Here is a 20,396-nt window from a genome sequence, read left to right on the forward strand (position 1 = left end):
TACCGCCTTTTAACTCGAGACAATATTGAACGCGATTTGGTGCTTATGACTTTTATGAGTAACGTACATAACATGGTGAATAACCTCGAGTGCATGCCGAGTCTCCTAAAGGCAAAAGCTGCAATGATTCAGGTAGCGACTTGTAGAGTGGGTAGTCAGGGTTATTTGCCAAGTTATCGCTTCCTGTTTCTCACTTCGTTGGGCTAAACATTCAAAACAATGAGTCGGTATCAGATATCTTGGCAGAGATTGTCTCACCATCCCATGCACAAATTACATGTGAAAATGACAAGCGGGAGCAACATGTCTTATACAAGCTATACTCTAGTCTTGAACAATACGACAGATGTACATCATCTCCCAAACACACCTGGCCCATGATGGCCACATTACTTTTTCCACCCTCCAAAAAATCAACACGTTCAAACGCCCACAGAGCCCGCCAAACGATAGCGCAGCAGCATTGTCGCCGCGGGCCCTGGTTCAACACACTATCCGCAAAGCGATGGCGTAGTAGCACTTTCGCTGCCGAGGGGACATGAAACTCGTAGGACAGCGTGTACAAACGCTGATGGGGTATCATAAAGAGCAAAACGATGCGTGAAATCAATGCCGAAGCAAAAGAAAAAGCACGATAATCCTGGCAAGGCGTGAATGCTTGGGAAGGGTCTGACCTGACGGAGGGCGAGGTAATAGCGCTGAAGCATTGTTACCACGTCCATCGCAAGGTCGGAGAGTCTTCCGCAAAACACGTTGCTGTTGAGGCCGTCGCTATGAATGACTCGCAGAACAGGTCAAGCATTGAGATATAGCGACGCCGCAAAGGTTCAGCGACTGAGCCTTTGCCATGGCAAAATAGTGAAGTGGATGTCGTAAAAGCATGCTCAGTAAGAGAGATGCTATGTGGAAAATAGCTGACACATAGGTTGAAATACATGCCGTAGAGAAGTGAATTGGTCGTTGGCCGGAGGCGATAGTTGAAGATCAAGTTCGGGCGAACGACTCCTCTTGGTGTTGAAGAGGATTAAGCACGGTTGGCCTTCTTCCAGGGAAGAGAGCCAAATCCACGCTCGTTGGCCTCACGTCGAGCCGCCCCGTCGTCAAACTCACTAGACGAGTCGTCCTGGAGCTTGGTGCTGGGTGGGTTGCCGAAAATAGTGAGGAGAGCCTTCATGACAAAGGCGCTGAGGATGCTCATGCACAGGATTCCAATCATGGTGTAGTTGCTCTTGCGGTACTGGTGAGGTCCAGGAGCAGCGTCTTCGGGCCAACCTGTGTAGAGAGCATAGGTGGTAACGACGCTTCCTAGGTTGCCCAGGCCGGAAACAAGAGCGGTGGCGGCGGCAACTCCAACTTCACCATGGCGCTTCTGGAAGATCTCGGAGCTCCAGGCCATGCAGATGGGGACAGTAGGGCCGAGGCCAAAGCCGACCATGAGAAGACCACCGTATCGAGCCCAACCGTTGTTAGTGGCTAGAGTGACAGTGAGAAGACCAGCGATCTGAATGCAAGCCGAAGCCGCGAAAAAGTATGGGCGAGATCGATGGAAGCGGTCCGAGATGGGCGTGACGATGAGGATTGCAATAAGATCCATGATCCAGATAGGAGCAAACAGCAAGCTCACTTTGACACCACTAGAGCCAGGCTGAATGGAGGCGATGATGACAGAGCCATACAGCTGAGTGCCGATACCAACTCCGACGACACCAAAGTACATCATGGTCAGAGGCCAGAGTCTCCAGTCAACGAGGACGTGGAGGAGGTCCTTAGCAGTCCAGGGACGAGAGTGGTAGACACGGCGAAGGTCATGGTAGTGGATGATGGCATCCTGGCCCTTGAGGACCTCAGGGGTAGGAGGCAGCCACTTGAAGATGCCAGTCCGAGGTCGAGTCTGGCCAGGCGCAAGAGGACGATCAGGGAGCCACCAGAGAAGGATGAAGCTCAAGACAACCGCGACAAGACCGTAGATGAGGAACATCCATCGGAAACCGACAAGACCACCGCTGCCGTCCATGAGCTGGAAGCCCGCAGACACAAGACCGACCACGGCGGCAGAGACCTGAGCGGCAGTAAAGTACATGCCAATTCTCTTTCCAGTTCGCGAAGGAGGATAGAAGAGAGTGAGGTAGAAAGCCATGCCGGGCCACATGCCTGCAATGACAGCTCCGAGCAAGAATCGAAGAAGCTTGACGCTCCAGGGATCTTGGACAGCAGCGAAGCAGGCACCGACGACGCCAGTAGCGAAGACAATACGGGCCATCCAGAGACGGGGGCTGAGCTTGCTCATGACCAGGTTGGAGGGGAAATCAAAGATGACATAGGCGACATAGAACAGGGCCAGAGCAGTCGAAGTATCCTTAGGAGTCAACCCAAGCATAGTCATGAGGTCATGACCTTTATCCTTGTTCATGGTCTGAGCAATTCCAATGTTGGATCTGATGGCCGAACATAGGAAGTAGAGGATCCAAAAAGCTGTGAATTTGATGAGCATATGATTCTGTCACTTCTGAAGATGTGGACTAACCAGGAATGATTCGGAGATCAATCTTTCTATAGTTTTTGTGAGTAAACTGTTCGTCAAGAGGGGACTGCGGCCACATACCGATACACACGTTCAACCGTCTCCATATCATAGTCACCCTCTCGGGCATTCCCCTCTTCCTGATTCACGAGCACATTGGCGGGGTACTGAGGCTTTGAAGCCTGCTCATCATGCAGGCCATCGCTAGTGAGCGAGCTGGGAGCTGGTTCTGCCATGCTCGGACTTGAAAGCAATGGAGGAGCGTGCTATAAGTCTGTTGCAGGCGATATGAAGAAAGCTCAGCGTTGGTGACAGCAGTCTGATGCGAGTGTAGATGGAAGAGAGGCAATGCCAGCCGAGAGGGTTTCTAAAGCAATTCCTTCGAAAAGTAATAAGAAGCAAGAAACAAGATTGATGTTGGAGGGAAGAAAATGGATCGAGAGGGGGAGATAAAAAAGATTGATTAAGGTGGAGGAGGGTGGGTGAGCCGATCTAGGCCGCTAAAACCGAAGGAGCAACTGTCCCTGCCTGCATAATTGGGGATAGAGCTCAAGACTAGTTACAGTAGTGGGCCGGGGAAAGCTCTAATGGAGCCGCCAACGAGAAGAGCTTTGGGAGCTCCTGACAGCGTGATTGCTCTGCATACTTGTGGATAGAGTCATACGAGGGTTCATGTGTGTAGCAGCAGGTATAACGTAACTGAGTGCCATGGACAAGTCTCCTCCCTCCATCCTTTCAGTCCGTGGCATGCTGTCAACTCGACGTGTGATGTGATGGAGAGGGTAACATTTCAGACAGCAGGCCATGCACCTAATCCACAGGGCTGGGTCGGAATCTAACCGGCCCAGGCTCCTGCAGACCATCACGCGGGTATAAAAAGCCGCTCTCGGCCTCATGAGCCCAAGTTGATAGATGGCTCGGCAAACAACCGAGTCTCGGGGCATGGTCGCCGAGGTGTTTCTCGGCGAAGGTCAAGCAACGGCGGATTCACCTCCGTATGTGGTAGTGTGATGAAAAACAATTTTCAAGTCTTGTCTTGCTCTGGCATCCCTAGGATCTCCCTGCGGCTCATCGCCAGGGCCCCAGAAGGTGGAATGACATGAACCATTCGTGAACCCTTCAAGTCCCCACTTGGGCACGCAGCGGGTGACGAGATCTTGAGTGGGTAGGCCCCTGTCGACTGCCGTCTCTGAAGCTCAACATGATGTGAACTGGCTCAAATTTATCGAGGTGCAATAAATTGAGTATAGTTTGAAGCTGCTCTGAGCTTTTTAATTGTATTGGGCCTGTGCCTAAACATATACCTATCCTTTAACGCACGCCGTATCATAACCATTACCTAAAAGGCATCATAACAAGTTAAAATACCAATCATAGGACCTGATGCACCTGTCAAGTTGCCTCATCCTTTGAACGCCTTCTCCAACTCAGCAATATCAAGCTTCTTCATCTTCATCATAGCCACGGTCGCCCTGTCCGCCGCCGCCTTATCCCCCGAGCTCAGCATCTCCTTCAACACGGTCGGCACAACCTGCCACGCGATGCCAAATTTGTCGCCAAGCCACCCGCACTGCTGGCGAGAGTGATCAGCGCCCTCCCCCAGCTTCTCCCAGAAGTGGTCCACCTCTGCCTGGTCCTTGCAGTCGACCATGAGGGAGATGGCTTCGCTGAACTTCCACGGGGCGGGCCCGCCGTTGAGGGCGACAAAGTGGTGGCCCCGGAGGTCGAACTCGACCACCATGACGGACCCGGGCTCGCGGCCGTGCTGCTCCTTGCCGGCCTCGGAGTAGCGTTGGATCGTGGTGATTTTGGAGTCTGGTGCAAAGATGGAGACGTAGTAGTTTGCCGCTTCTTCGGCCTGGTTTTCGAACCAGAGGCAGGTGGAGATTTTGCCTATCGACATGGTGTGTGAGTGTGTGAGTGTATGTATGTATGTGCTTATGTGAAGAGCAGTGTTGAGACGAGATGCCTAAGTGTGAGTATTATTGAAAAGGTTGAAGAGTGAACACTGGTAAAGAACGGAAGAAGCGTGGCACGAGGTCGCACTATATATAATTGATCGAGACACCTCGAACTTGATCAATAGCAATTACCGTTGTGCGAACGATGAGTGAAGCGTAAAGGTGGCTTGCGACCTCAGACAACTAGTACCTGTGTTGCGGCGCAACCTCTTGTTGTAGCGCATCTCGGCCTATACTAGCAAACAGGAGCTTTCACGCAGTGCTGCGATATAATAGTGAAGCATCGTGAACTGCTCGGAAGGGGTAGCAAGCCACCTCCTTCGGCGGCGCTGCTTGTGCATCTTGGCACCAATCGACGGTGGCCTCCTTCATGATCGGATGCGGGGAACGCTTCATTGAAGATCAAAGCCGTAAGCTCAAACGGCATGATTATTAATACCGTAAACCGCACAATTTGTGCAATGATATTTCTGGTTCTGTTCGGGTGTTGGTAGCAGTAGATGAAGTGTATTTACCACCCAAGGAGACGAGATATAATACAATTCATGTCGATGGGCCAACAACCAGCGACGACCCGAAATGCAACCTCCAATGCTCACCAATAATAATGTGCACAATTTGTGTGGTATTACAGTCCAGGAGCATTAGCTGTTTTGGGGTTGGCCCTTGTGCAGGCAGGCCAGGCCGTAGGTATCGACGGGAAGTTCAACCTCATATTTCGGGTGTAAATGCAGAAGTGCCTTACAACCTAGAACGAACCAAGACATCCAAAACAACAAGGTGTCTCCAAACCTGCAGTCCCCGTATTTCCCCTCATCACTCCCTCCCGACCGACATTGGATCCATGGACCAACACCAACACCCGTCGCTGCGATCTCTCCTGAAATTATCCATGGCGGATCAATTGCTCCATACTCGAGTGTTTTCTAGCGGGCGTCGCTGTTGACGGCCTTGGAGCCTTGGGACCGACCATTCCGACCGTCGCCAATGCCTCAGGCTCAACATCCATCCATCGTCGTCACCCCCTTGTGCCACTCACATGCTGGAGCCCTCGCATCCGGATACCAACGCGATGAGTCCACAGCACGCTGACAGGTCTAGCTTTGGCTGTCACTTGTTGTTCTGATATTTGCAGATGTTGCGCCCGAGGCCATCATCTCGACCCATTTGCGGTTTCACGTTGGACAAAGTTGTCCAGCGCCAACACTTGCCACATTGCAGACAGGTACTGGATGCCTCACCAACGAAAGTACCAAACAACAGGACGAGGTGACTCAGGCGCCTGTGAGGGACAGACCCTCAATACTCAGCCCAACTAACCAGTCATGGCCTCTGCCTCGCCTCCTTCAGGAAGCTCACACATACAGGTCCCTGTCCGCTTGGCTACGCAACGTCCAATAGGGACTATATGGATACACAGTTTCATGCTTGGACGTGTCAGCCAGATCTCGCCAGCTCGCGACCCTGACGCAACCTCAAGTCCTTGGGAACCGGGATCAGGCAGCTCCTGTGTATAGTGCACGTCACCGAGTGGGACATGGGCAAAGTCGATGCCGGGTGACCAGGTCTCTCCAATAAGCAAAGTCAGCTTGGCCGAAGACACCGTGAACGAGGTCACGAGATGCTGCTGGGGAGCATATTGAGCCTGCGGTTGGCGTGGCTCGCATGGCATCGGACCCAACCGTACAGCCAGTCTTTGAGTAAAGACTGGGCAATAGCTAACGGGCTCCCTCAGCGGGAGCAGGCAGCGCAAGGCGGAGACGCACGATATATTGGCACTCTGCATGCTGTTAGTGCAGCCGTTCACAGTCGCGTCGCAGCCTTGCCCCCTTCCCCACGCCTCCATCGCGAGGCGCCACTAAGAGGCACGGCCGTGAGTCACGTCTTTCTGCGCACTTCCGGACTTCCAAGCCAAAGGACTGTCAGGACCTTCCGTTTCGAGTCATCAGGCTGTCTGCCTAGAAGGCTCTGGATACCTACTAATACAGCCTCATTCGCATCGTGGCGCGACGTATCCATGAAGCAAGGCAAGCGACAAACGAAACGGTTCGGCTCAACCGGTGCCACTTGATGCTTGACAGCCTACGGATACGGATACGTACCTCTTTCACACGTTGACGCATTGGCCACGCACTTCCGCGCAATCACGTGAACAAGTTTGACTAATCCACCCACGTCAAGCCTCTTGGCTCCGCCCCGTTTTCCGTTGGCTTCCGACCTTCATACCAGCCCTATTTTTCAGGCCTCCATCCGAGCCGAGCTTCACTCACCATCACATTTCATATCATATCGAAGCGCATCTGCATAACGGCCTACCATAACCGTTGATCCGACCCGGCCTTTTGGACTCCGACTCCGACGCACAGTGCAACCCGATACCCTCCTTCCTCATCATCGACGACTTCAAATAGCCCCGCGACGGCTCGACATCGCCTTCTCGCTTCCCGCAACACCCACGTCATCTACTGTAGCAGAGCCTCGACGACATCAATTCGTAGGCGCCATGAGTGTCGCGTACGAGCCCCGGACCTTTATCCACGAGGGTGGCTATCCTCCCATCGGCGACGACCATGATCACACTGCCGACCAGCGGTTTACCGACAACGATGTCGCTGAACAACTGAGCCATTACACAACCGAGGCGGCCATGCTTCCCGACAACACAGGCGTGCTTGGAGATGATCGAGGCATGATGCCTGAGGATGCCGCTGCCGTCCAAGAAGCAACACGGCTCGACCTAACACATTCGACCTTCCCCTCTCCAATCCAGGCGACGATGCAAGAGCCTTCTCTCGACCCTCTACCCGAAGACAAGGACCTATCGCCAGGAGCCGGCTCTCCTCCTGCGTCCCGTATCAAGCCGATTCCCAAGCCCGACCGAGATGTTGTGAAGCAAGCGGACGGAAAATTCCACTGCCCGCTCGACGAGTGTAAGGAGGAAGTGAGAACATTTTCGCGCAAGTGCGAGTGGAAGTAAGTCTCTCCGATATCGCCACCCATATTAAGCGCATGCTAACCATTTCTCAGCAAGCACATGGACAAGCACGAGCGACCCTATCGATGTCCTGCCGACGGATGCGAGAATCTCCCCGGGTTCACCTACTCGGGCGGGTTGCTCCGACACGAGCGAGAGGTTCACGGCAAGCATGGCGGTCCCAAGAATACAGTCAACTGCCCTCATCCGAACTGCAAGCGACACACAGGGAAGGGGTTCTCGAGACAAGAGAATCTGAACGAACATTTACGCCGCGTCCACACCAATCCCGACGGGACCACTCCCCCGGCCGATACCGCTCAATCTCCGGACGAAAACGACGCCGAGAAGGTGGGCATGAAGCGCAAGCGCCGCTCAAGTGCCCAGGCCAGCGAAGAGATGGTTGAGCTCCGCGAGGAAGTCAAGCGTCTCAAGGAAGAGAACGAGAAGCTCAAGGCAGAGATGGACACACAGTCACAGCATTCGCTCGCCATGATGGCTCAGATCGCCGAGCTCCAAGATGCTCTGCGCCATGGACTCGGCCCGCACACCCTGGGAGCTCCTACGGCGCAGATGATTTAGGAAACCGATCAGCACCAGGCGTGGATTTCGAATCTCAGCTCAATCCTGCGCGATGAAACTTTGCGACTACAACTCTTGAACAGCGGATAGACTGTTTTTGCTCTGCCAGTTCTCTTCGGACGACCTCCCCTTTCAGCTACACTCCGCTCGGCGTTTGGTCCCATATACGGCACAGGGCTGCCCCCAAGGATGAACTGCATTTGCTTTTATACGAACCCAATTTTTGCGCTCTTCTGTTATATTTTATCCCCCTCCTCCTTTACGGCGTGGCGTTTGATTTGAAGGCTCTGGAAGAGATGATATCCCCCTCCTATTTTACACTGCACGCACACGCACAAGCGATGGACGAAGAGAACGACCAAAGGGCGGAATGCCCAGGACCGGCTTAGGCTTACAGGTTTTTTTTTTTTACGAGATGATAAGCAGGCGGGTCGAGGGAAATATGGATGGACTTTGATGTACAATCGTGTAATATATATAGACGGGTTGCCCCTTTTGCCTCCCACCTTTTTTCTCCTTTTCATGAAATCTATACGTGACGGGATGAAGGAATCGTCCAGTCTTGTGTCACTGTTCTCATCTTGCCTTCACTGCTTTCGTCTCATGTTTACTGTGATGCTTTGAGTTTATGGATCTCACCGGGTGTCCCCGGGACGCTCGGTCGTGGCAAAGACACCACGCACGACGACTTCGTCAGCAACATGAGGAATCAACACGGACCCACGGCCTCGGTACAAGCATGTTCATGAACATGATGATGATGATGATGCGTTATGTACTTTCCCCTCCCGTGAATGCTATGCCACAATGTACACGAATACCTCGCCTCTTTCTGGGCTCGACTTTTTTTGTCTACCATCTCTTCCCAAGTCAAGGCTCACATGGTAGAATCCCAGCAAGTATCTCCGGCTCACAACCCATTCATATATACACTGCCACTTCTCAAGCTACAGCTTGTTCGTCCTCTGCCGCGCCATCCTCCGACGGCAGGCCTCGCACCTGCACCCCCTCTTGGTTCTCTAGACAGCCTGGACGTAGCTCGCAGGCACGCTTCCCGTGACACCCGCCTTTTCAACCTCGACCCAGCCATCGCCCGGGTCATCCTGCACGAGGACGAAGCGTTCGCCCTCTGCCATGGAGTGCTCCGTTTCGCTCTGTGCCGTGTACTCGTAAAGCGCCTCGACGTAGCGGAGCTTCTTTGCGCCGCGCTTAGGCGCCACAGCAGGGCCCTTCTTCTTGGTCGAGGCTGTTACCGACGAGGTGGTGGACGTCGAGTACGTGGATGAGGGCCTGGCCGCGGGTGCTGGCGCTGAGGGCGTGGTTGTGGTGGTTATTTCTACATATGATGCTGGGACGAGGCCTTCCTTATAGCCTAGGCGGACCTTTATCCAGCCGGAGCCGTCTGTTGCGACACAGTTAGAACATGTCATGATCATGATAGGGAATAGTCACACTTACCATCAGGTTCGAGCAGAACCACATCCCGGCCTTCTGGTACTGTAAGCTCGCCGTCACCGCTCCCTTCGAAAGCATACAACATCTTGCCCTTCTTTTCCTCCTTGTCGCCGCCGTTTGGTGCGCTAGCTCCTCCATCTGTGATGTATGCTGTTGGTGGAGGCGCCATGATTCGGTTCTTGCGCACAGTGTTGGACGTCTTGGACGAGATGCTTGGCCGCGGACCAACCTCAGGAGGCGTCTCCTCAGCAGGACTGCGCTGCCCAGACACCGAGCCCGACAAGGACGGGCGTGCCGAGTGTGAGCTGAGAGAGGTCATGGTGTTGGAACGGGTGAGGTCGGGCCCGTCCGAAGTGGCTGAGTGCGTCGATGTCATGGTGGCGCTCGGCTTGAGCAGCTTGTTCGCAGAGTCCTGGCGTTCAGCCTTGAGCTTCTTGCGCTCCTCCTTTGTCTGTTCACCAGGGCAGTTGGCGGGCACCTTCATCTCGCACTTGCTATGACACGTGTAGCCGCAGTCCCGGCAGTCGAAGCCCTTGGCGCTCAATCCCCAGATCCTCTCGCCACAGAGGTCGCAGTTGGTAGGTATCTTGAATGTTTGACCCTTAAAGTTGTGGTTCTTAGCTCCGAGGGTGACATCGCCGACAACGGATGTGATGGTCGACGTCTCGACCTCGGCCGTCAGCCGCTGACGATCAACGGCGTGAAGATCTTCTTGCATCGCAAAGAGGGTACGGACAACTTCGACTTCGTCCTTCTTCTCCTTGCCTTCTCGGACTCGTTGCTTCAAGCGTCTCACGCCCTCGACTTCTCTTCGCTTCTTATCCACTTCCCTCCGTAGCTCGCCCAGTTGCGATTTAGACTTGCTCAAGACGTTGCGCAGGTAAATCTTGGCCGTCTCGTCAACTACCATTGTGCCGTCGTCATGCCAGACGGGGCTGGCCTCGAATTGCTTATCCGGAGGTTCCCTCCAAGAACCAATGTTGTGCTGAATGTACATCATGGAGTCGAGATGCGGCAGGTTCCTCAGAATCTCGGTGCCCTGGTGCTGAATCATGCCATTGCTCTGCTGCAGCATGTCGGATTCGAGGTTGGTCGCAACGGTCCAGAGGCTGTTGAGCTTTGTCGTTCGGAATTCGCTCAGGTCCTGTAGACTATCCATAACCTCGGGGATATATTCGTGATAGTACTTTTCCTTTTGCTTGTTGGTAACGTTGATGGAAATGATATAAGTGTTCTTGGCATTGTTCATCTCAAAGAGCTGCTGCTGGTAGGCACTCTGGGCCTTGGCCTTGTCGTAATGCGACTCGGTCTTTTTGCGCTTGGCCTCGACCTCCTGGCACACGGTGTCGTACTTGGCCTTGGTCTTGGCGAGGGCGGCATACGAGCCGTCGCGCTCCTGCTCGAGCTTGGCGGCATATTCGGCATGGCGTTTGCGCAGTTCCTCGAACCGGGTACCGAAGAACTTGAGCGGCTCGGCGACCTGGGATACAAGACTGTTGGCATATTTATCGTGTTCGCCGGCGCGGGATTCGAGCGTCGTAAGCTGGGTTGTCCATGTCGTCAATGAGGCGCTGACGTAGTTAGCACGAATGCGCACAAACCGAACCGCGGAAGGACGGATGGTAGCTTCGGTCTGTCATACCTCTCAAGCGAGCCGGGCGTCATGGCGGGAGAATCGCCAACGCTCAACTGGGCCGTCTTCTTATTCTTCTTCTCAAAGTACTTCTTTGCGAGAGCCGTCAGCTTGGCGCTGTATTCCTTCTCGATGACAGCGCGTTCTCGGTAGAACTGCTGGATATCTTCAAGCCATGCGATGCCATGTCCGACCCAAGCATTGGCGGGTTTGAAGCCGTCCTGGCATGTTTGTCAGCTGTACGAGTCCACGTCAAGCCCAAGTCGAGTCTCGGTTGTCGGATCTGCAGGGGGCGCAACCAGCAATGCCAAAGCAAGAGCCAGAGGCGAAACAAGTCGAGGGTATTGTCGGATAAAGAGGCAACCAACCTTGAGCTCGGCGCCAAAGGTGGGCATTTCGTCCACCTCAGCCATGATGGGCGACGTCTGGATGTAGTCGGATCAGAGCGGGGAGGAGGGGGATCGTTGGTCGCTGAAGAGGAGGCATACACGTGATGGCAGAGCCGGAAGGAGATGGAGACGGGAGACCTCGAAGCGACTATCGTGTATGAATGGAACTACTAGTAAAGTTGAAGCTGTAGATGCGACGGGGGAGACGACAGCGGGGGAGAAGATGGAGGCGCAGCTCGAGGATGGGAGAGAGCGGCTGTCCCAATGGAGTAGGTGGTGAGTTCAGGCGTTGATGCCCCTAAGTTGCAGCGGAGGTGCAGCTTGCAGCCAGAACAGCCTAACCTAACGTCCATCTAAAACCCCGCCAATTAATTAATGGCCCCAGGCCAAGTCTAACCCAAGGCTTTTCCTGCCCAGACGGTTCTGCCGATTTCCGGCGCCAGCCACATGGAGCTTGACAGTTCCAGGCTCCGAGATCCATGGATCAATTTAGCCGCTGTGAAGGAAAATGGATGGATAAAGGCAGATATATGGCTCGTGCCGTTGTATCTCAATGTAGTATCCCTAGAACGGCCTGCTTTATCCGGGCATGCACAATGACGAGAGATCTCCAGAGCCTCAAGCATACAAAAGCTGACGTGTTGGGCCTCAAAATGCCCCATATCATGACAGCTCCTCTCTTCCCTCCCGTGTCCAGGGCAACTCGTTCTGGAAGCATCCCCTGAAATTCCCCCGTATCCCTGCTGTTACAGGCTGGCCCGCGTCTTCCCACCCCGTAATTATGGGCTCTAGGGACGGGGCGGGCTGGGTTCGGTGGGCGGTCGGATGGAAGCCGAGGGGCCCCCGACGAGCCAAGAAGCACGTCACCGTTCCCCTTTCACCAGCGAGCGAGCAGCCGAGAGCTAACAAAGTTGAGCCCGTTGAACGTGGTTTTGATCTTTATCTTTTTTCTTTCCATCATCGTGACTTGACGTTAATACCCCGTTCTATTCAAAGAGGTCGCATCCCATTACTGGACAACAACTCCTGATAAACCCTCGGTCCTGCGTATCCCGAGCTCTCTCACTCAACCTTCATCCATTCACCTGATCTTGCGCAATCATGGCATTGACCCTCCAAACCGCCATCAACCAGGGCAATCCCCTCGCCGAGGCCGTCATCGTGCCCTCCAAGCCCAACGCCCTCACCAAGCGCTACTCGGAGCTCCAGGCCGACGTGGCCGCCTTCCAGCGCAAGCTCGCCGACCTCGGCATCACCAAGGCCGCGCCCGTGAGCATCGCCCTCGTCAACTCGTACGAGTTCATCGTCTCCTTCCTGGCCGCCTCATGGCAGCGCGGCATCGCTGCGCCTCTCAACCCCAACTACAAGCAGGACGAGTTTGAGTTTTACATTGACGACGTCAAGAGCGCCATCGTCCTCGTTCCCCGGGGTGCCTGGGCTGCCAACGCTCCCAGCGTCAAGGCCGCCAAGAAGTTCAATGCCGCTGTCGCAGAGTGCTACTGGGACACCTCCAAGGGCGAGGTTGCTCTGGACGTCAAGGACTATGGCCTCCTGAAGGGCAAGACAGAAAAGGTCTTGACCGCTGAGCCTGATGATGTTGCTCTCATTCTCCACACCAGGTTGGTTATCTCATGATATGCCTGATATCTCACTCTCACTAACACTGGATAGCGGTACTACATCTCGACCCAAGGTGGTGAGTATATGATAACTTAAACTTATTCATGGTCAAAATCTCACATTTCTAGGTTCCTCTCACTCATCGCAACCTGACCAGAACCATGCGTATGTAATTGTGAGAGCCTTGAGTGAACACCGCTAATTGACCCTACCAGACAACATCAAGCAGACATATCAGCTCACCGATAAGGACCGAACCATGCTGGTCATGCCTCTGTTCCACGTCCACGGCCTGCTCTGCGGTCTCCTGGCGCCCCTCTTTACCGGCGGCTCCATGGTCGTCCCCCCCAAGTTCTCAGCCTCCGAGTTCTGGGTCGACTTTATCGCCCACAAGGCTAACTGGTACACTGCCGTCCCTACCATCCACCAGATCCTGCTCAAGAACCCTCCCCCGAACCCCAAGCCAAGCATTCGCTTCATCCGCTCCTGCTCCAGTCCCCTGTCGCCCACCGTCTTTCAGCAGCTCGAGGAGACGTACAATGCTCCCGTGCTTGAGGCCTACGCCATGACCGAGGCTTCGCACCAGATGACCTCGAACCCTCTTCCCCCCGCCAAGAGAAAGGCTGGCACCGTCGGTATCGGCCAGGGCGTCGAGGTCAGGATCCTCAACGACCAGGGTGAGGAGGTGTCCCAGGGCTCCGAGGGCGAGATCTGCATCAAGGGCGAGAACGTGACCAAGGGTTACCTTAACAACCCCTCAGCCAACGCCTCTTCTTACCACAAGAACGGCTTCTTCCGCACGGGTGACCAGGGCAAGAAGGACGAGGACGGATATATCATCATCACCGGCCGCATTAAGGAGCTCATCAACAAGGGCGGCGAGAAGATTAGCCCCATCGAGCTGGACAATGTCCTGACCCGCCACCCCAAGATCAGCGAGGCCGTCAGCTTTGCTATCCCTGACGAGGTGTACGGTCAGGACATTGGCGTGGCGGTGGTTCTCAAGAACGGCGAGAAGCTGACGGCCAGCGAGCTCAAGGGCTGGGTGGAGGAGCGATCTGCCAAGTTCAAGGTGCCCAAGAAGGTGAGTTTGCTCTTCACTTGAATGACGAGAGATGCTAATGATGGTTAGGTTTACTTCACCGAGGTGATGCCCAAGACGGCGACGGGCAAGATCCAAAGGAGAATCGTGGCCGAGACCATGATGAAGCAGGAGACTCCCAAGGCCAAGCTGTAAAGGCAGGATATTTACAACGGCATACACTACTACAGGATATCTCTACACATACATCTCAAGTCACCGGGAAAGAAGGAATCGGTATACATTTGGATAGAAGGCTCAAGTCAAAGAGAGATTGTTTCTCATATATTCATGAAGGCATTCGCTGAAAACCTGCTACTTTGAAACCAATTATCTACAACCAGGCTGTCTCATGAGCATATCATTACTTCTCCCCCTGTCGGAAAAAGCCCAACCCCGCCCTCTGCTTTTTTGCTTCTTTGCAGATCTTATAGATTAACTCCGCATTACTTGCATCTCGTCTAAAATCCAAAACCCTGTCGTTTTTGTTGAAGACCTTCTAGTCGTAGTGGCCGTCGTCGTCGGCAAGCTCAATCACATCATCCTCGTCGTTGATGTACAGACGGCTGTCGTTCCTCTTGAGACCGCTGGGTCGCTCGGCGGCGCTGGGGCCGAGATTCTTGCGGGGGGTCACGGTGTGACGCTCAACCCACGAAGAGGTGCCGTCTGCGGCCTCCCAGCGGAGGGGCTCCTTGTTAAGGGATGGCTTCTCAGACCCCTTCTCAGAGTCGGCGGGCTTGACCTCGACGCCGGCCTCCTGGGCACTGTGCAGGCAGGCAGCGTTGGCGTCTTGGAGATCGAGGAAGACGGAGACGATGGAGACGGTGGACGAAGTGTCCCGATGGAGGAGAACGAAGACGGAGGGAGCCATGATGTGGTTCTTCTGGGAGGGGGGCAGGTAGATGGTGTCCAGCGTCGTCTCAGGTAGAATGTAGGGCATAGGTAGATGGTTGTTTGTAGGTGTATAAGTATTTAGTATCCAATGGATATGATATTTGCTTGCTATGATGCAGCTATTGTATGAAATGTGATGAAGAGTGAAGAGACAAAAGGGAAGCTATCGAGGTGCGAAGCAAGACATTATTATATCATTGAACCTTACCCAAGCTACCCTGGCACGATCCAATTGCCAACCACCGGGGCTCAGCTGACCTTGTTTTTTTCTCCCAAGGCAAGGCCGCCATGTTTCTCGCCGCCTATCGCCGCATCTACAGCTCCCTCCCGAACAAGGTAGAACGGGGTAAAAGCTCAGATCCAATGCGGGAAAACCAACCAAACCCCGGTCCCCAAAAAAGTTGCGCGTTTTCTAAGCTAGTCACGGGTGGTGTGACGGGGTGTGCCATGAGGCAAGGGACCTTGCCGGGATTTGACTCTCTCTCTCTCTATTGTCTCTGTAGTTTTCTCTCACCTCTGTGAGAAACCTTTCCCCTTGTCTGAATGTTCCGGCCCGGCCGATGACCTCTTTTTTTTTTTCTTACGTTCTCGAGACCATCGATCCCGTGGGCCTTGACGACATGGGGGGGTGGACGGAGAGGCAACGCCGAGCTTTGATGGTCCATTTTCGGAGCTGGAGCGGAGAGACGCCGGGTTCCATCTCCGTATACTCCGGCGCTCGCCCGTACTGCAGACACTGCAAAACAACAAACTGCTTAAAGGGAAGAATACTTGAAAAGTGACTCTAGAGGACACTCTTTCTCTCGCATCTACGCGAATCTATGGCACCATCGTCCGGGGCCAACGTGGCAACCGACCCTAACCCATCGCCAGCATATCCCCTCCCCTCTGGTCCCCCATAGATAGCATGATGACATACGATAACCGACACAAGAATTTCTCTAATGAACGCTTGGGCCGGACGGCGGCGTGTGATGGGCGGTGACGTTATATCCGGGCTGGCCTATGCTCCCCCGAGGAGAAAGACGGAGTGAGTTCGGGGAGTCGTTACACAGCCCTTCTTCCCGGGGTCTCCGGGTTGCGGGATGACTTGCTTGCCTCGGAGCTGAGCTACCCTGGAATGGGGACACCCGACATCATTTGACCCAGGACGTATTTCCCCTTGAGGATGGCAACTGTCGTCACAGGTCGGAAATCTGTGTCGCCGATCTACTCTTTTTCAATGTGACTCAATCTCGCACGAGGACACAATCGGCCATGAGACCCCGTTTGTGATACCCCGGGCGATTGAGGGGGAGCTCTTTGAAGCTTTGTAGCCGAAGTCGGGGACCAACAAGCTCCCAAGGGTTTGTCATGAGCTTGAGGTTTTTTTTGGTAGGCAGCGTCATGGCCTTTTCCAAGGAATAGAATTCAAGTCGTCTGCTATTCTCAATGACCATGGATTTTATCATTTTTTTTTTTTTTTGTCTCCCGTCGCGTAGAAGAGATGGTTCGGTCGCCCTCTTCACATCTGTAGTGGAAACATAGCTCTCAGCTGATCAACTCGTACGGTGTTCTGCCCAGCACCTCCATACTGGCTGATACTATAGCATTGCCAGCGGCAATTCTCGACATTGGTCATATATGATGCGAACTAAAGGAGAAAGAAAAAAAACGGTAGCCATCGCATTCAACATGCAACTTTTGGGACGTTAATCCCCATACTAACCTCGGGAGTTATCGTGCTTTGTTCCCTTTCCAGCGCATACCCTGGACATGGACAACCTCAATTGTGCCCACGACTTCATGGAGTCGTGAAAGCCAACGCAACAACAATAATTAAGAAAATTGGTAATTAAATAAACGCCTCAATGGTGCTAGTTTTGCACGTATATGTAATTGGCGGTGGCGCATTCTACTGCACTGGTTCCCTATGAACCTGTCATGACATGACACCATGGCATTCATATTATTAGCTACAGTCACAGATCGCCCAGCTAAGTTATAGTATACCACGCCTGTTAAAGACACCTTACCATATACCGCCGCAAACCGACCCATCGGCATCGTCAACCTCCTCACATCCTTGGTGGAGAGCTCATGTCGATTCGAAAGGCGCACTCGGCGCGCCTTTGTACCCCACCTCGAATCGTCACCCCCGCAGCTACTTCTACGAAACCTCAACGATATAAACCTACCTTGCCAACGTCTTGAACCAAACCTTTTCCAATGGCATCACGTCTTCGAATCTCGCCAAGTTCCCTTTCTCGATTTAGAGTCACCCCTCGTCTTACTACTATTCGCACAATGCAGTCCGTCTCGGTGCCCCCCGGCAAGTACGAGTTCCTCGTCGTCGTCCCGGACAAGCCTGGCGTTCGCGAGAAGAGGCTCGAAGTTAGACAGTGAGCATTCAATTGGCTGTAATTTTAACATATACTAATATCTGTAGTATTCATTTCAGCAACATGCAGCCCAATGTTGAGAATGGGAGCTGGAAGACGGGAGGTATGTTACAACGCTCAGGTATCTCGCCCCACGAAGCGATAGAAGCTAATTACGTGCAAAGGTGCTCTTCTGAACAGTGTCCCCAAGGATGACAGCCCTGACAGCCTCGACTTCATGGGCAGCACCCTCGTCTGCGTGGCCAAGTCGGTCGAAGAGGTGCGCGAGCAGTTGAGCAAGGACATCTATGCTACCTCTGGCGTATGGGACATGGACAAGGTGAGAACACCCAGCAAACAATTAGCCACGTACCCCTACTAACCCACCGAATAGATCCAGATCTATCCCTTCCGTGCTGCCTTTAGACAGCCGTAATCCTCGCCACACAGCCTGGTGACGAGATAGACAAACGTAATAACATAAACAACTGAATTCTGCATTGCTCACTACCAGGATGTCTCCGTTTTCCCATCCGCCCATTGCTGGAGGCCCCCATCTTCGTGTGATCCATCCGTTTCTTGTTTCCATCCTTGTCCAAGCCCCTATGCCTACCCAGTTCCATATCCCTATAATCAAGTCCTATTAGAAGCTCAGCGAAGAAAGCCCAAGCAGCCACCAAAACACCTCGAGATCCATCCGACCTGGAACGTTCCAATTAAAGTAGAAATAAACGCCACGATACACCAGACAGCCCATTAGCCACTTTTCACTCGGCCTTGCTCTCCTCCACCTCCTTGGCCTCAACATGTCCATCTGCCTTTCCGTTGCCGTTCTCTGCTGCTTCTTCCGCCGCGACTCTGAGTTCGTAGTTGAGATCGAAGCATTCAGCAAGGAGCTCACTGACGCTCCCTTGCCCCTCGGGGACGTCGCCGTTAACCACAAACTTGCCGTCCACTTTCATGTTGTCGAGCGAGTTGAGCTGCTTAGAGTTAGACGCAATGCATTGCCAACCAAAAAGACGACACTTACCTTCATGCTGTACGGGTAGAGCTCTCGTACAGACGAAACACCTCCGTTCTTCTTTACCTCAATCAGACAGCGCTTCAGCGTCTGCAGCTGGTTGTACACGGGCAGCAACGCCTCCGATACCGGCTCTGACGCCAGCATGAAAGAGTAAATGTACGCATACGACCGTCGGATCAAGTACAGCAGGGTTCGCTGAGTCCAGAGGTCAGCGGTACGCCCCCGATCGTCCAGCCAGTTTCCAGCATCTCGGCTTTCGTCAATCTTGTCAAGCTGTCGTTGGAAGTCGTATAGGTCTGTCTCGCGGAGAGACCATGCTTGTGTCAGGGAGAGCTTCTCCAGGTTGTTGCGAATCTGAAGCAACTCGGTGTAGATTGGTCGCCATTGATCGGCGACTTCTCCTTGTCTTCTCAGAATTAGCACATCTCTTGTTCAACGAGGCTTAGTTCAACTTGCCGCTCAAGCACGAGGTCTGACCACCGGAGGCAACGGTTGTAAAGCTCACGCACTTCCTCGCCACCCTCCACCAAAGAACCATCCTCTGCTGTGAACTTGCCACCGTTGTGGCTCTCGCCAATCTCCAAGATCTGGTTTCGTAGCTTCTTAACCTCGTTGCTTGAGAACTACACACCGTTAGTTTGGCTCTTATACATGCAACAACTTCCCTACCTTGGACTTGGTGTTTGCCAGAGAGATGGACCGCAGGATAGAGACGAGCTTCTCGTGGGTCTCCAAAAGGGACTGGGGGACTCGCTCTAGTCTCTTTTGAAGCTTCTCGAGGGTGCTGTTGCAAAGCTTGATTCGGTTGCTAAGCAGGGTGAGCATATAGGGAGGGTGTCGCTTGTCAGGAGATTCGTCATTCGCGGCATCGCGGATGCTGTTGCACAAGCCCTCTAGCGTTGACTTGATGCTGCCAAGGTCCTTAGCGGAGTACACATCAGCTTCAACCAGGTGATCGAGCAGTCGCTTGATGGTCGAGGTCAAAGCGTAAGTCGCAGGCGCTTCGTTGTTTCGTCCGATCGTGAGATAAAAGAGCGATAGCAATTGGAAGCAGCTCTCAAGGACCTTGTCCACTGCGACGGAAATGTCAGCTTAATCGCATATATCGTAGGCCATAGACACATACGTCTGTTCTCTTCACTGTCGCCTGTCTCAGCGCGGACGACGGTCAGTTCCTTAACCTGGTCCATAGTTTGATCAAACAGAGGCATGACGTCCTGTGTTCGGATGTAGTTTGTTCGATCCTGCTTGAGGAGCAGCAAGTGATCCCGGGTCATGATCAGTTTGTCGAGAATGGCGCGCTCCCGGGGGTCCCGTGGCAAGGGGATTGCTGGCGTGTCCATGATGACGGATGTCGGGCTCAAGCTTGCTTGGTGTATCGAGCGTAAGCTGCCTGGGAATGAGAGACGAGTCTTTAACAAATTCGTCGATATCAAGCTTGGATGAGCTGTTCTTGTTTTGCGTAGGTTCTCCGAGCTTCCGTGGAGTGACGAAAGGCGATGAGAGTGGCGGCGGGGTCAGGTTTAGATAGGAAGATCAGAGTCGGGCCTCAGTGGGGGAGGTCGCGATGGACTAGGTCGGCGTAGCTTCGCTTCGCTTCGAGCAAAGGGAGAGGAACGAGGGCCCAGAGGCGGAAGTTCGGGGGATCGGGAAGAGCTGGAAGAAGGACGAAAAGGGTCGGCGACTAAGACTTGAGAGCTGCAAGTCCTTGGAGGAGTCAATCGCAGCGTTTTTACGTACGAAAGTCTGAATGTCACGCTTGTTTGCCAGGGATGTTGTCACTTAAAGAAGAGGCCCAGCCAGGAGGACCCCCTCCATGCGCTGCACTACGGTACTGAGCCCGAACCTGCGATAATGGATAATGGTGGGGCGCTGTTTGGATCCAGTCAAGGTGGGGTACAT

At 53.6% G+C, this 20,396-nt stretch overlaps 8 protein-coding genes across 8 annotated transcripts; 3 read left to right on the forward strand and 5 right to left on the reverse strand.

Annotated features, from left to right (window-relative positions):
* Positions 1-1,024: 1,024 nt before the first annotated feature.
* NCS54_00726300 (MFS domain-containing protein) lies at positions 1,025-2,757 on the reverse strand (the record flags this gene model as incomplete). Its single annotated transcript, XM_053152694.1, has 3 exons — positions 1,025-2,472; positions 2,525-2,550; positions 2,603-2,757. 3 exons carry the CDS (start codon positions 2,755-2,757, stop codon positions 1,025-1,027), a joined length of 1,629 nt encoding a protein of 542 aa, XP_053008669.1.
* Positions 2,758-3,923: 1,166 nt separating this feature from the next.
* NCS54_00726400 (3-dmu-9-3-mt domain-containing protein) lies at positions 3,924-4,424 on the reverse strand (the record flags this gene model as incomplete). The annotated part of the gene is made up of 1 exon (XM_053152695.1): positions 3,924-4,424. One exon carries the CDS (start codon positions 4,422-4,424, stop codon positions 3,924-3,926), a length of 501 nt encoding a protein of 166 aa, XP_053008670.1.
* Positions 4,425-6,985: 2,561 nt separating this feature from the next.
* Positions 6,986-8,038, forward strand: NCS54_00726500 (C2H2-type domain-containing protein; the record flags this gene model as incomplete). Its single annotated transcript, XM_053152696.1, has 2 exons — positions 6,986-7,455; positions 7,510-8,038. 2 exons carry the CDS (start codon positions 6,986-6,988, stop codon positions 8,036-8,038), a joined length of 999 nt encoding a protein of 332 aa, XP_053008671.1.
* Positions 8,039-9,057: 1,019 nt separating this feature from the next.
* NCS54_00726600 (Hypothetical protein) lies at positions 9,058-11,539 on the reverse strand (the record flags this gene model as incomplete). Its single annotated transcript, XM_053152697.1, has 4 exons — positions 9,058-9,440; positions 9,497-11,064; positions 11,136-11,347; positions 11,495-11,539. 4 exons carry the CDS (start codon positions 11,537-11,539, stop codon positions 9,058-9,060), a joined length of 2,208 nt encoding a protein of 735 aa, XP_053008672.1.
* A 1,077-nt stretch (positions 11,540-12,616) lies between these two features.
* NCS54_00726700 (Hypothetical protein) lies at positions 12,617-14,372 on the forward strand (the record flags this gene model as incomplete). The annotated part of the gene is made up of 5 exons (XM_053152698.1): positions 12,617-13,134; positions 13,187-13,211; positions 13,264-13,300; positions 13,351-14,219; positions 14,268-14,372. The coding sequence occupies 5 exons, from the start codon at positions 12,617-12,619 to the stop codon at positions 14,370-14,372; spliced, it is 1,554 nt and encodes a 517-aa protein (XP_053008673.1).
* A 343-nt stretch (positions 14,373-14,715) lies between these two features.
* Positions 14,716-15,156, reverse strand: NCS54_00726800 (Hypothetical protein; the record flags this gene model as incomplete). Its single annotated transcript, XM_053152699.1, has 1 exon — positions 14,716-15,156. The coding sequence occupies one exon, from the start codon at positions 15,154-15,156 to the stop codon at positions 14,716-14,718; it is 441 nt and encodes a 146-aa protein (XP_053008674.1).
* Positions 15,157-17,318: 2,162 nt separating this feature from the next.
* NCS54_00726900 (YCII domain-containing protein) lies at positions 17,319-17,906 on the forward strand (the record flags this gene model as incomplete). Its single annotated transcript, XM_053152700.1, has 4 exons — positions 17,319-17,491; positions 17,539-17,594; positions 17,656-17,810; positions 17,865-17,906. 4 exons carry the CDS (start codon positions 17,319-17,321, stop codon positions 17,904-17,906), a joined length of 426 nt encoding a protein of 141 aa, XP_053008675.1.
* A 331-nt stretch (positions 17,907-18,237) lies between these two features.
* Positions 18,238-19,837, reverse strand: NCS54_00727000 (Hypothetical protein; the record flags this gene model as incomplete). Its single annotated transcript, XM_053152701.1, has 5 exons — positions 18,238-18,450; positions 18,501-18,900; positions 18,951-19,117; positions 19,164-19,567; positions 19,621-19,837. The coding sequence occupies 5 exons, from the start codon at positions 19,835-19,837 to the stop codon at positions 18,238-18,240; spliced, it is 1,401 nt and encodes a 466-aa protein (XP_053008676.1).
* Positions 19,838-20,396: the final 559 nt, after the last annotated feature.

Source organism: Fusarium falciforme, chromosome 5, assembly GCF_026873545.1.
Source record: "Fusarium falciforme chromosome 5, complete sequence".
Classification (NCBI taxonomy): domain Eukaryota; kingdom Fungi; phylum Ascomycota; class Sordariomycetes; order Hypocreales; family Nectriaceae; genus Fusarium; species Fusarium falciforme.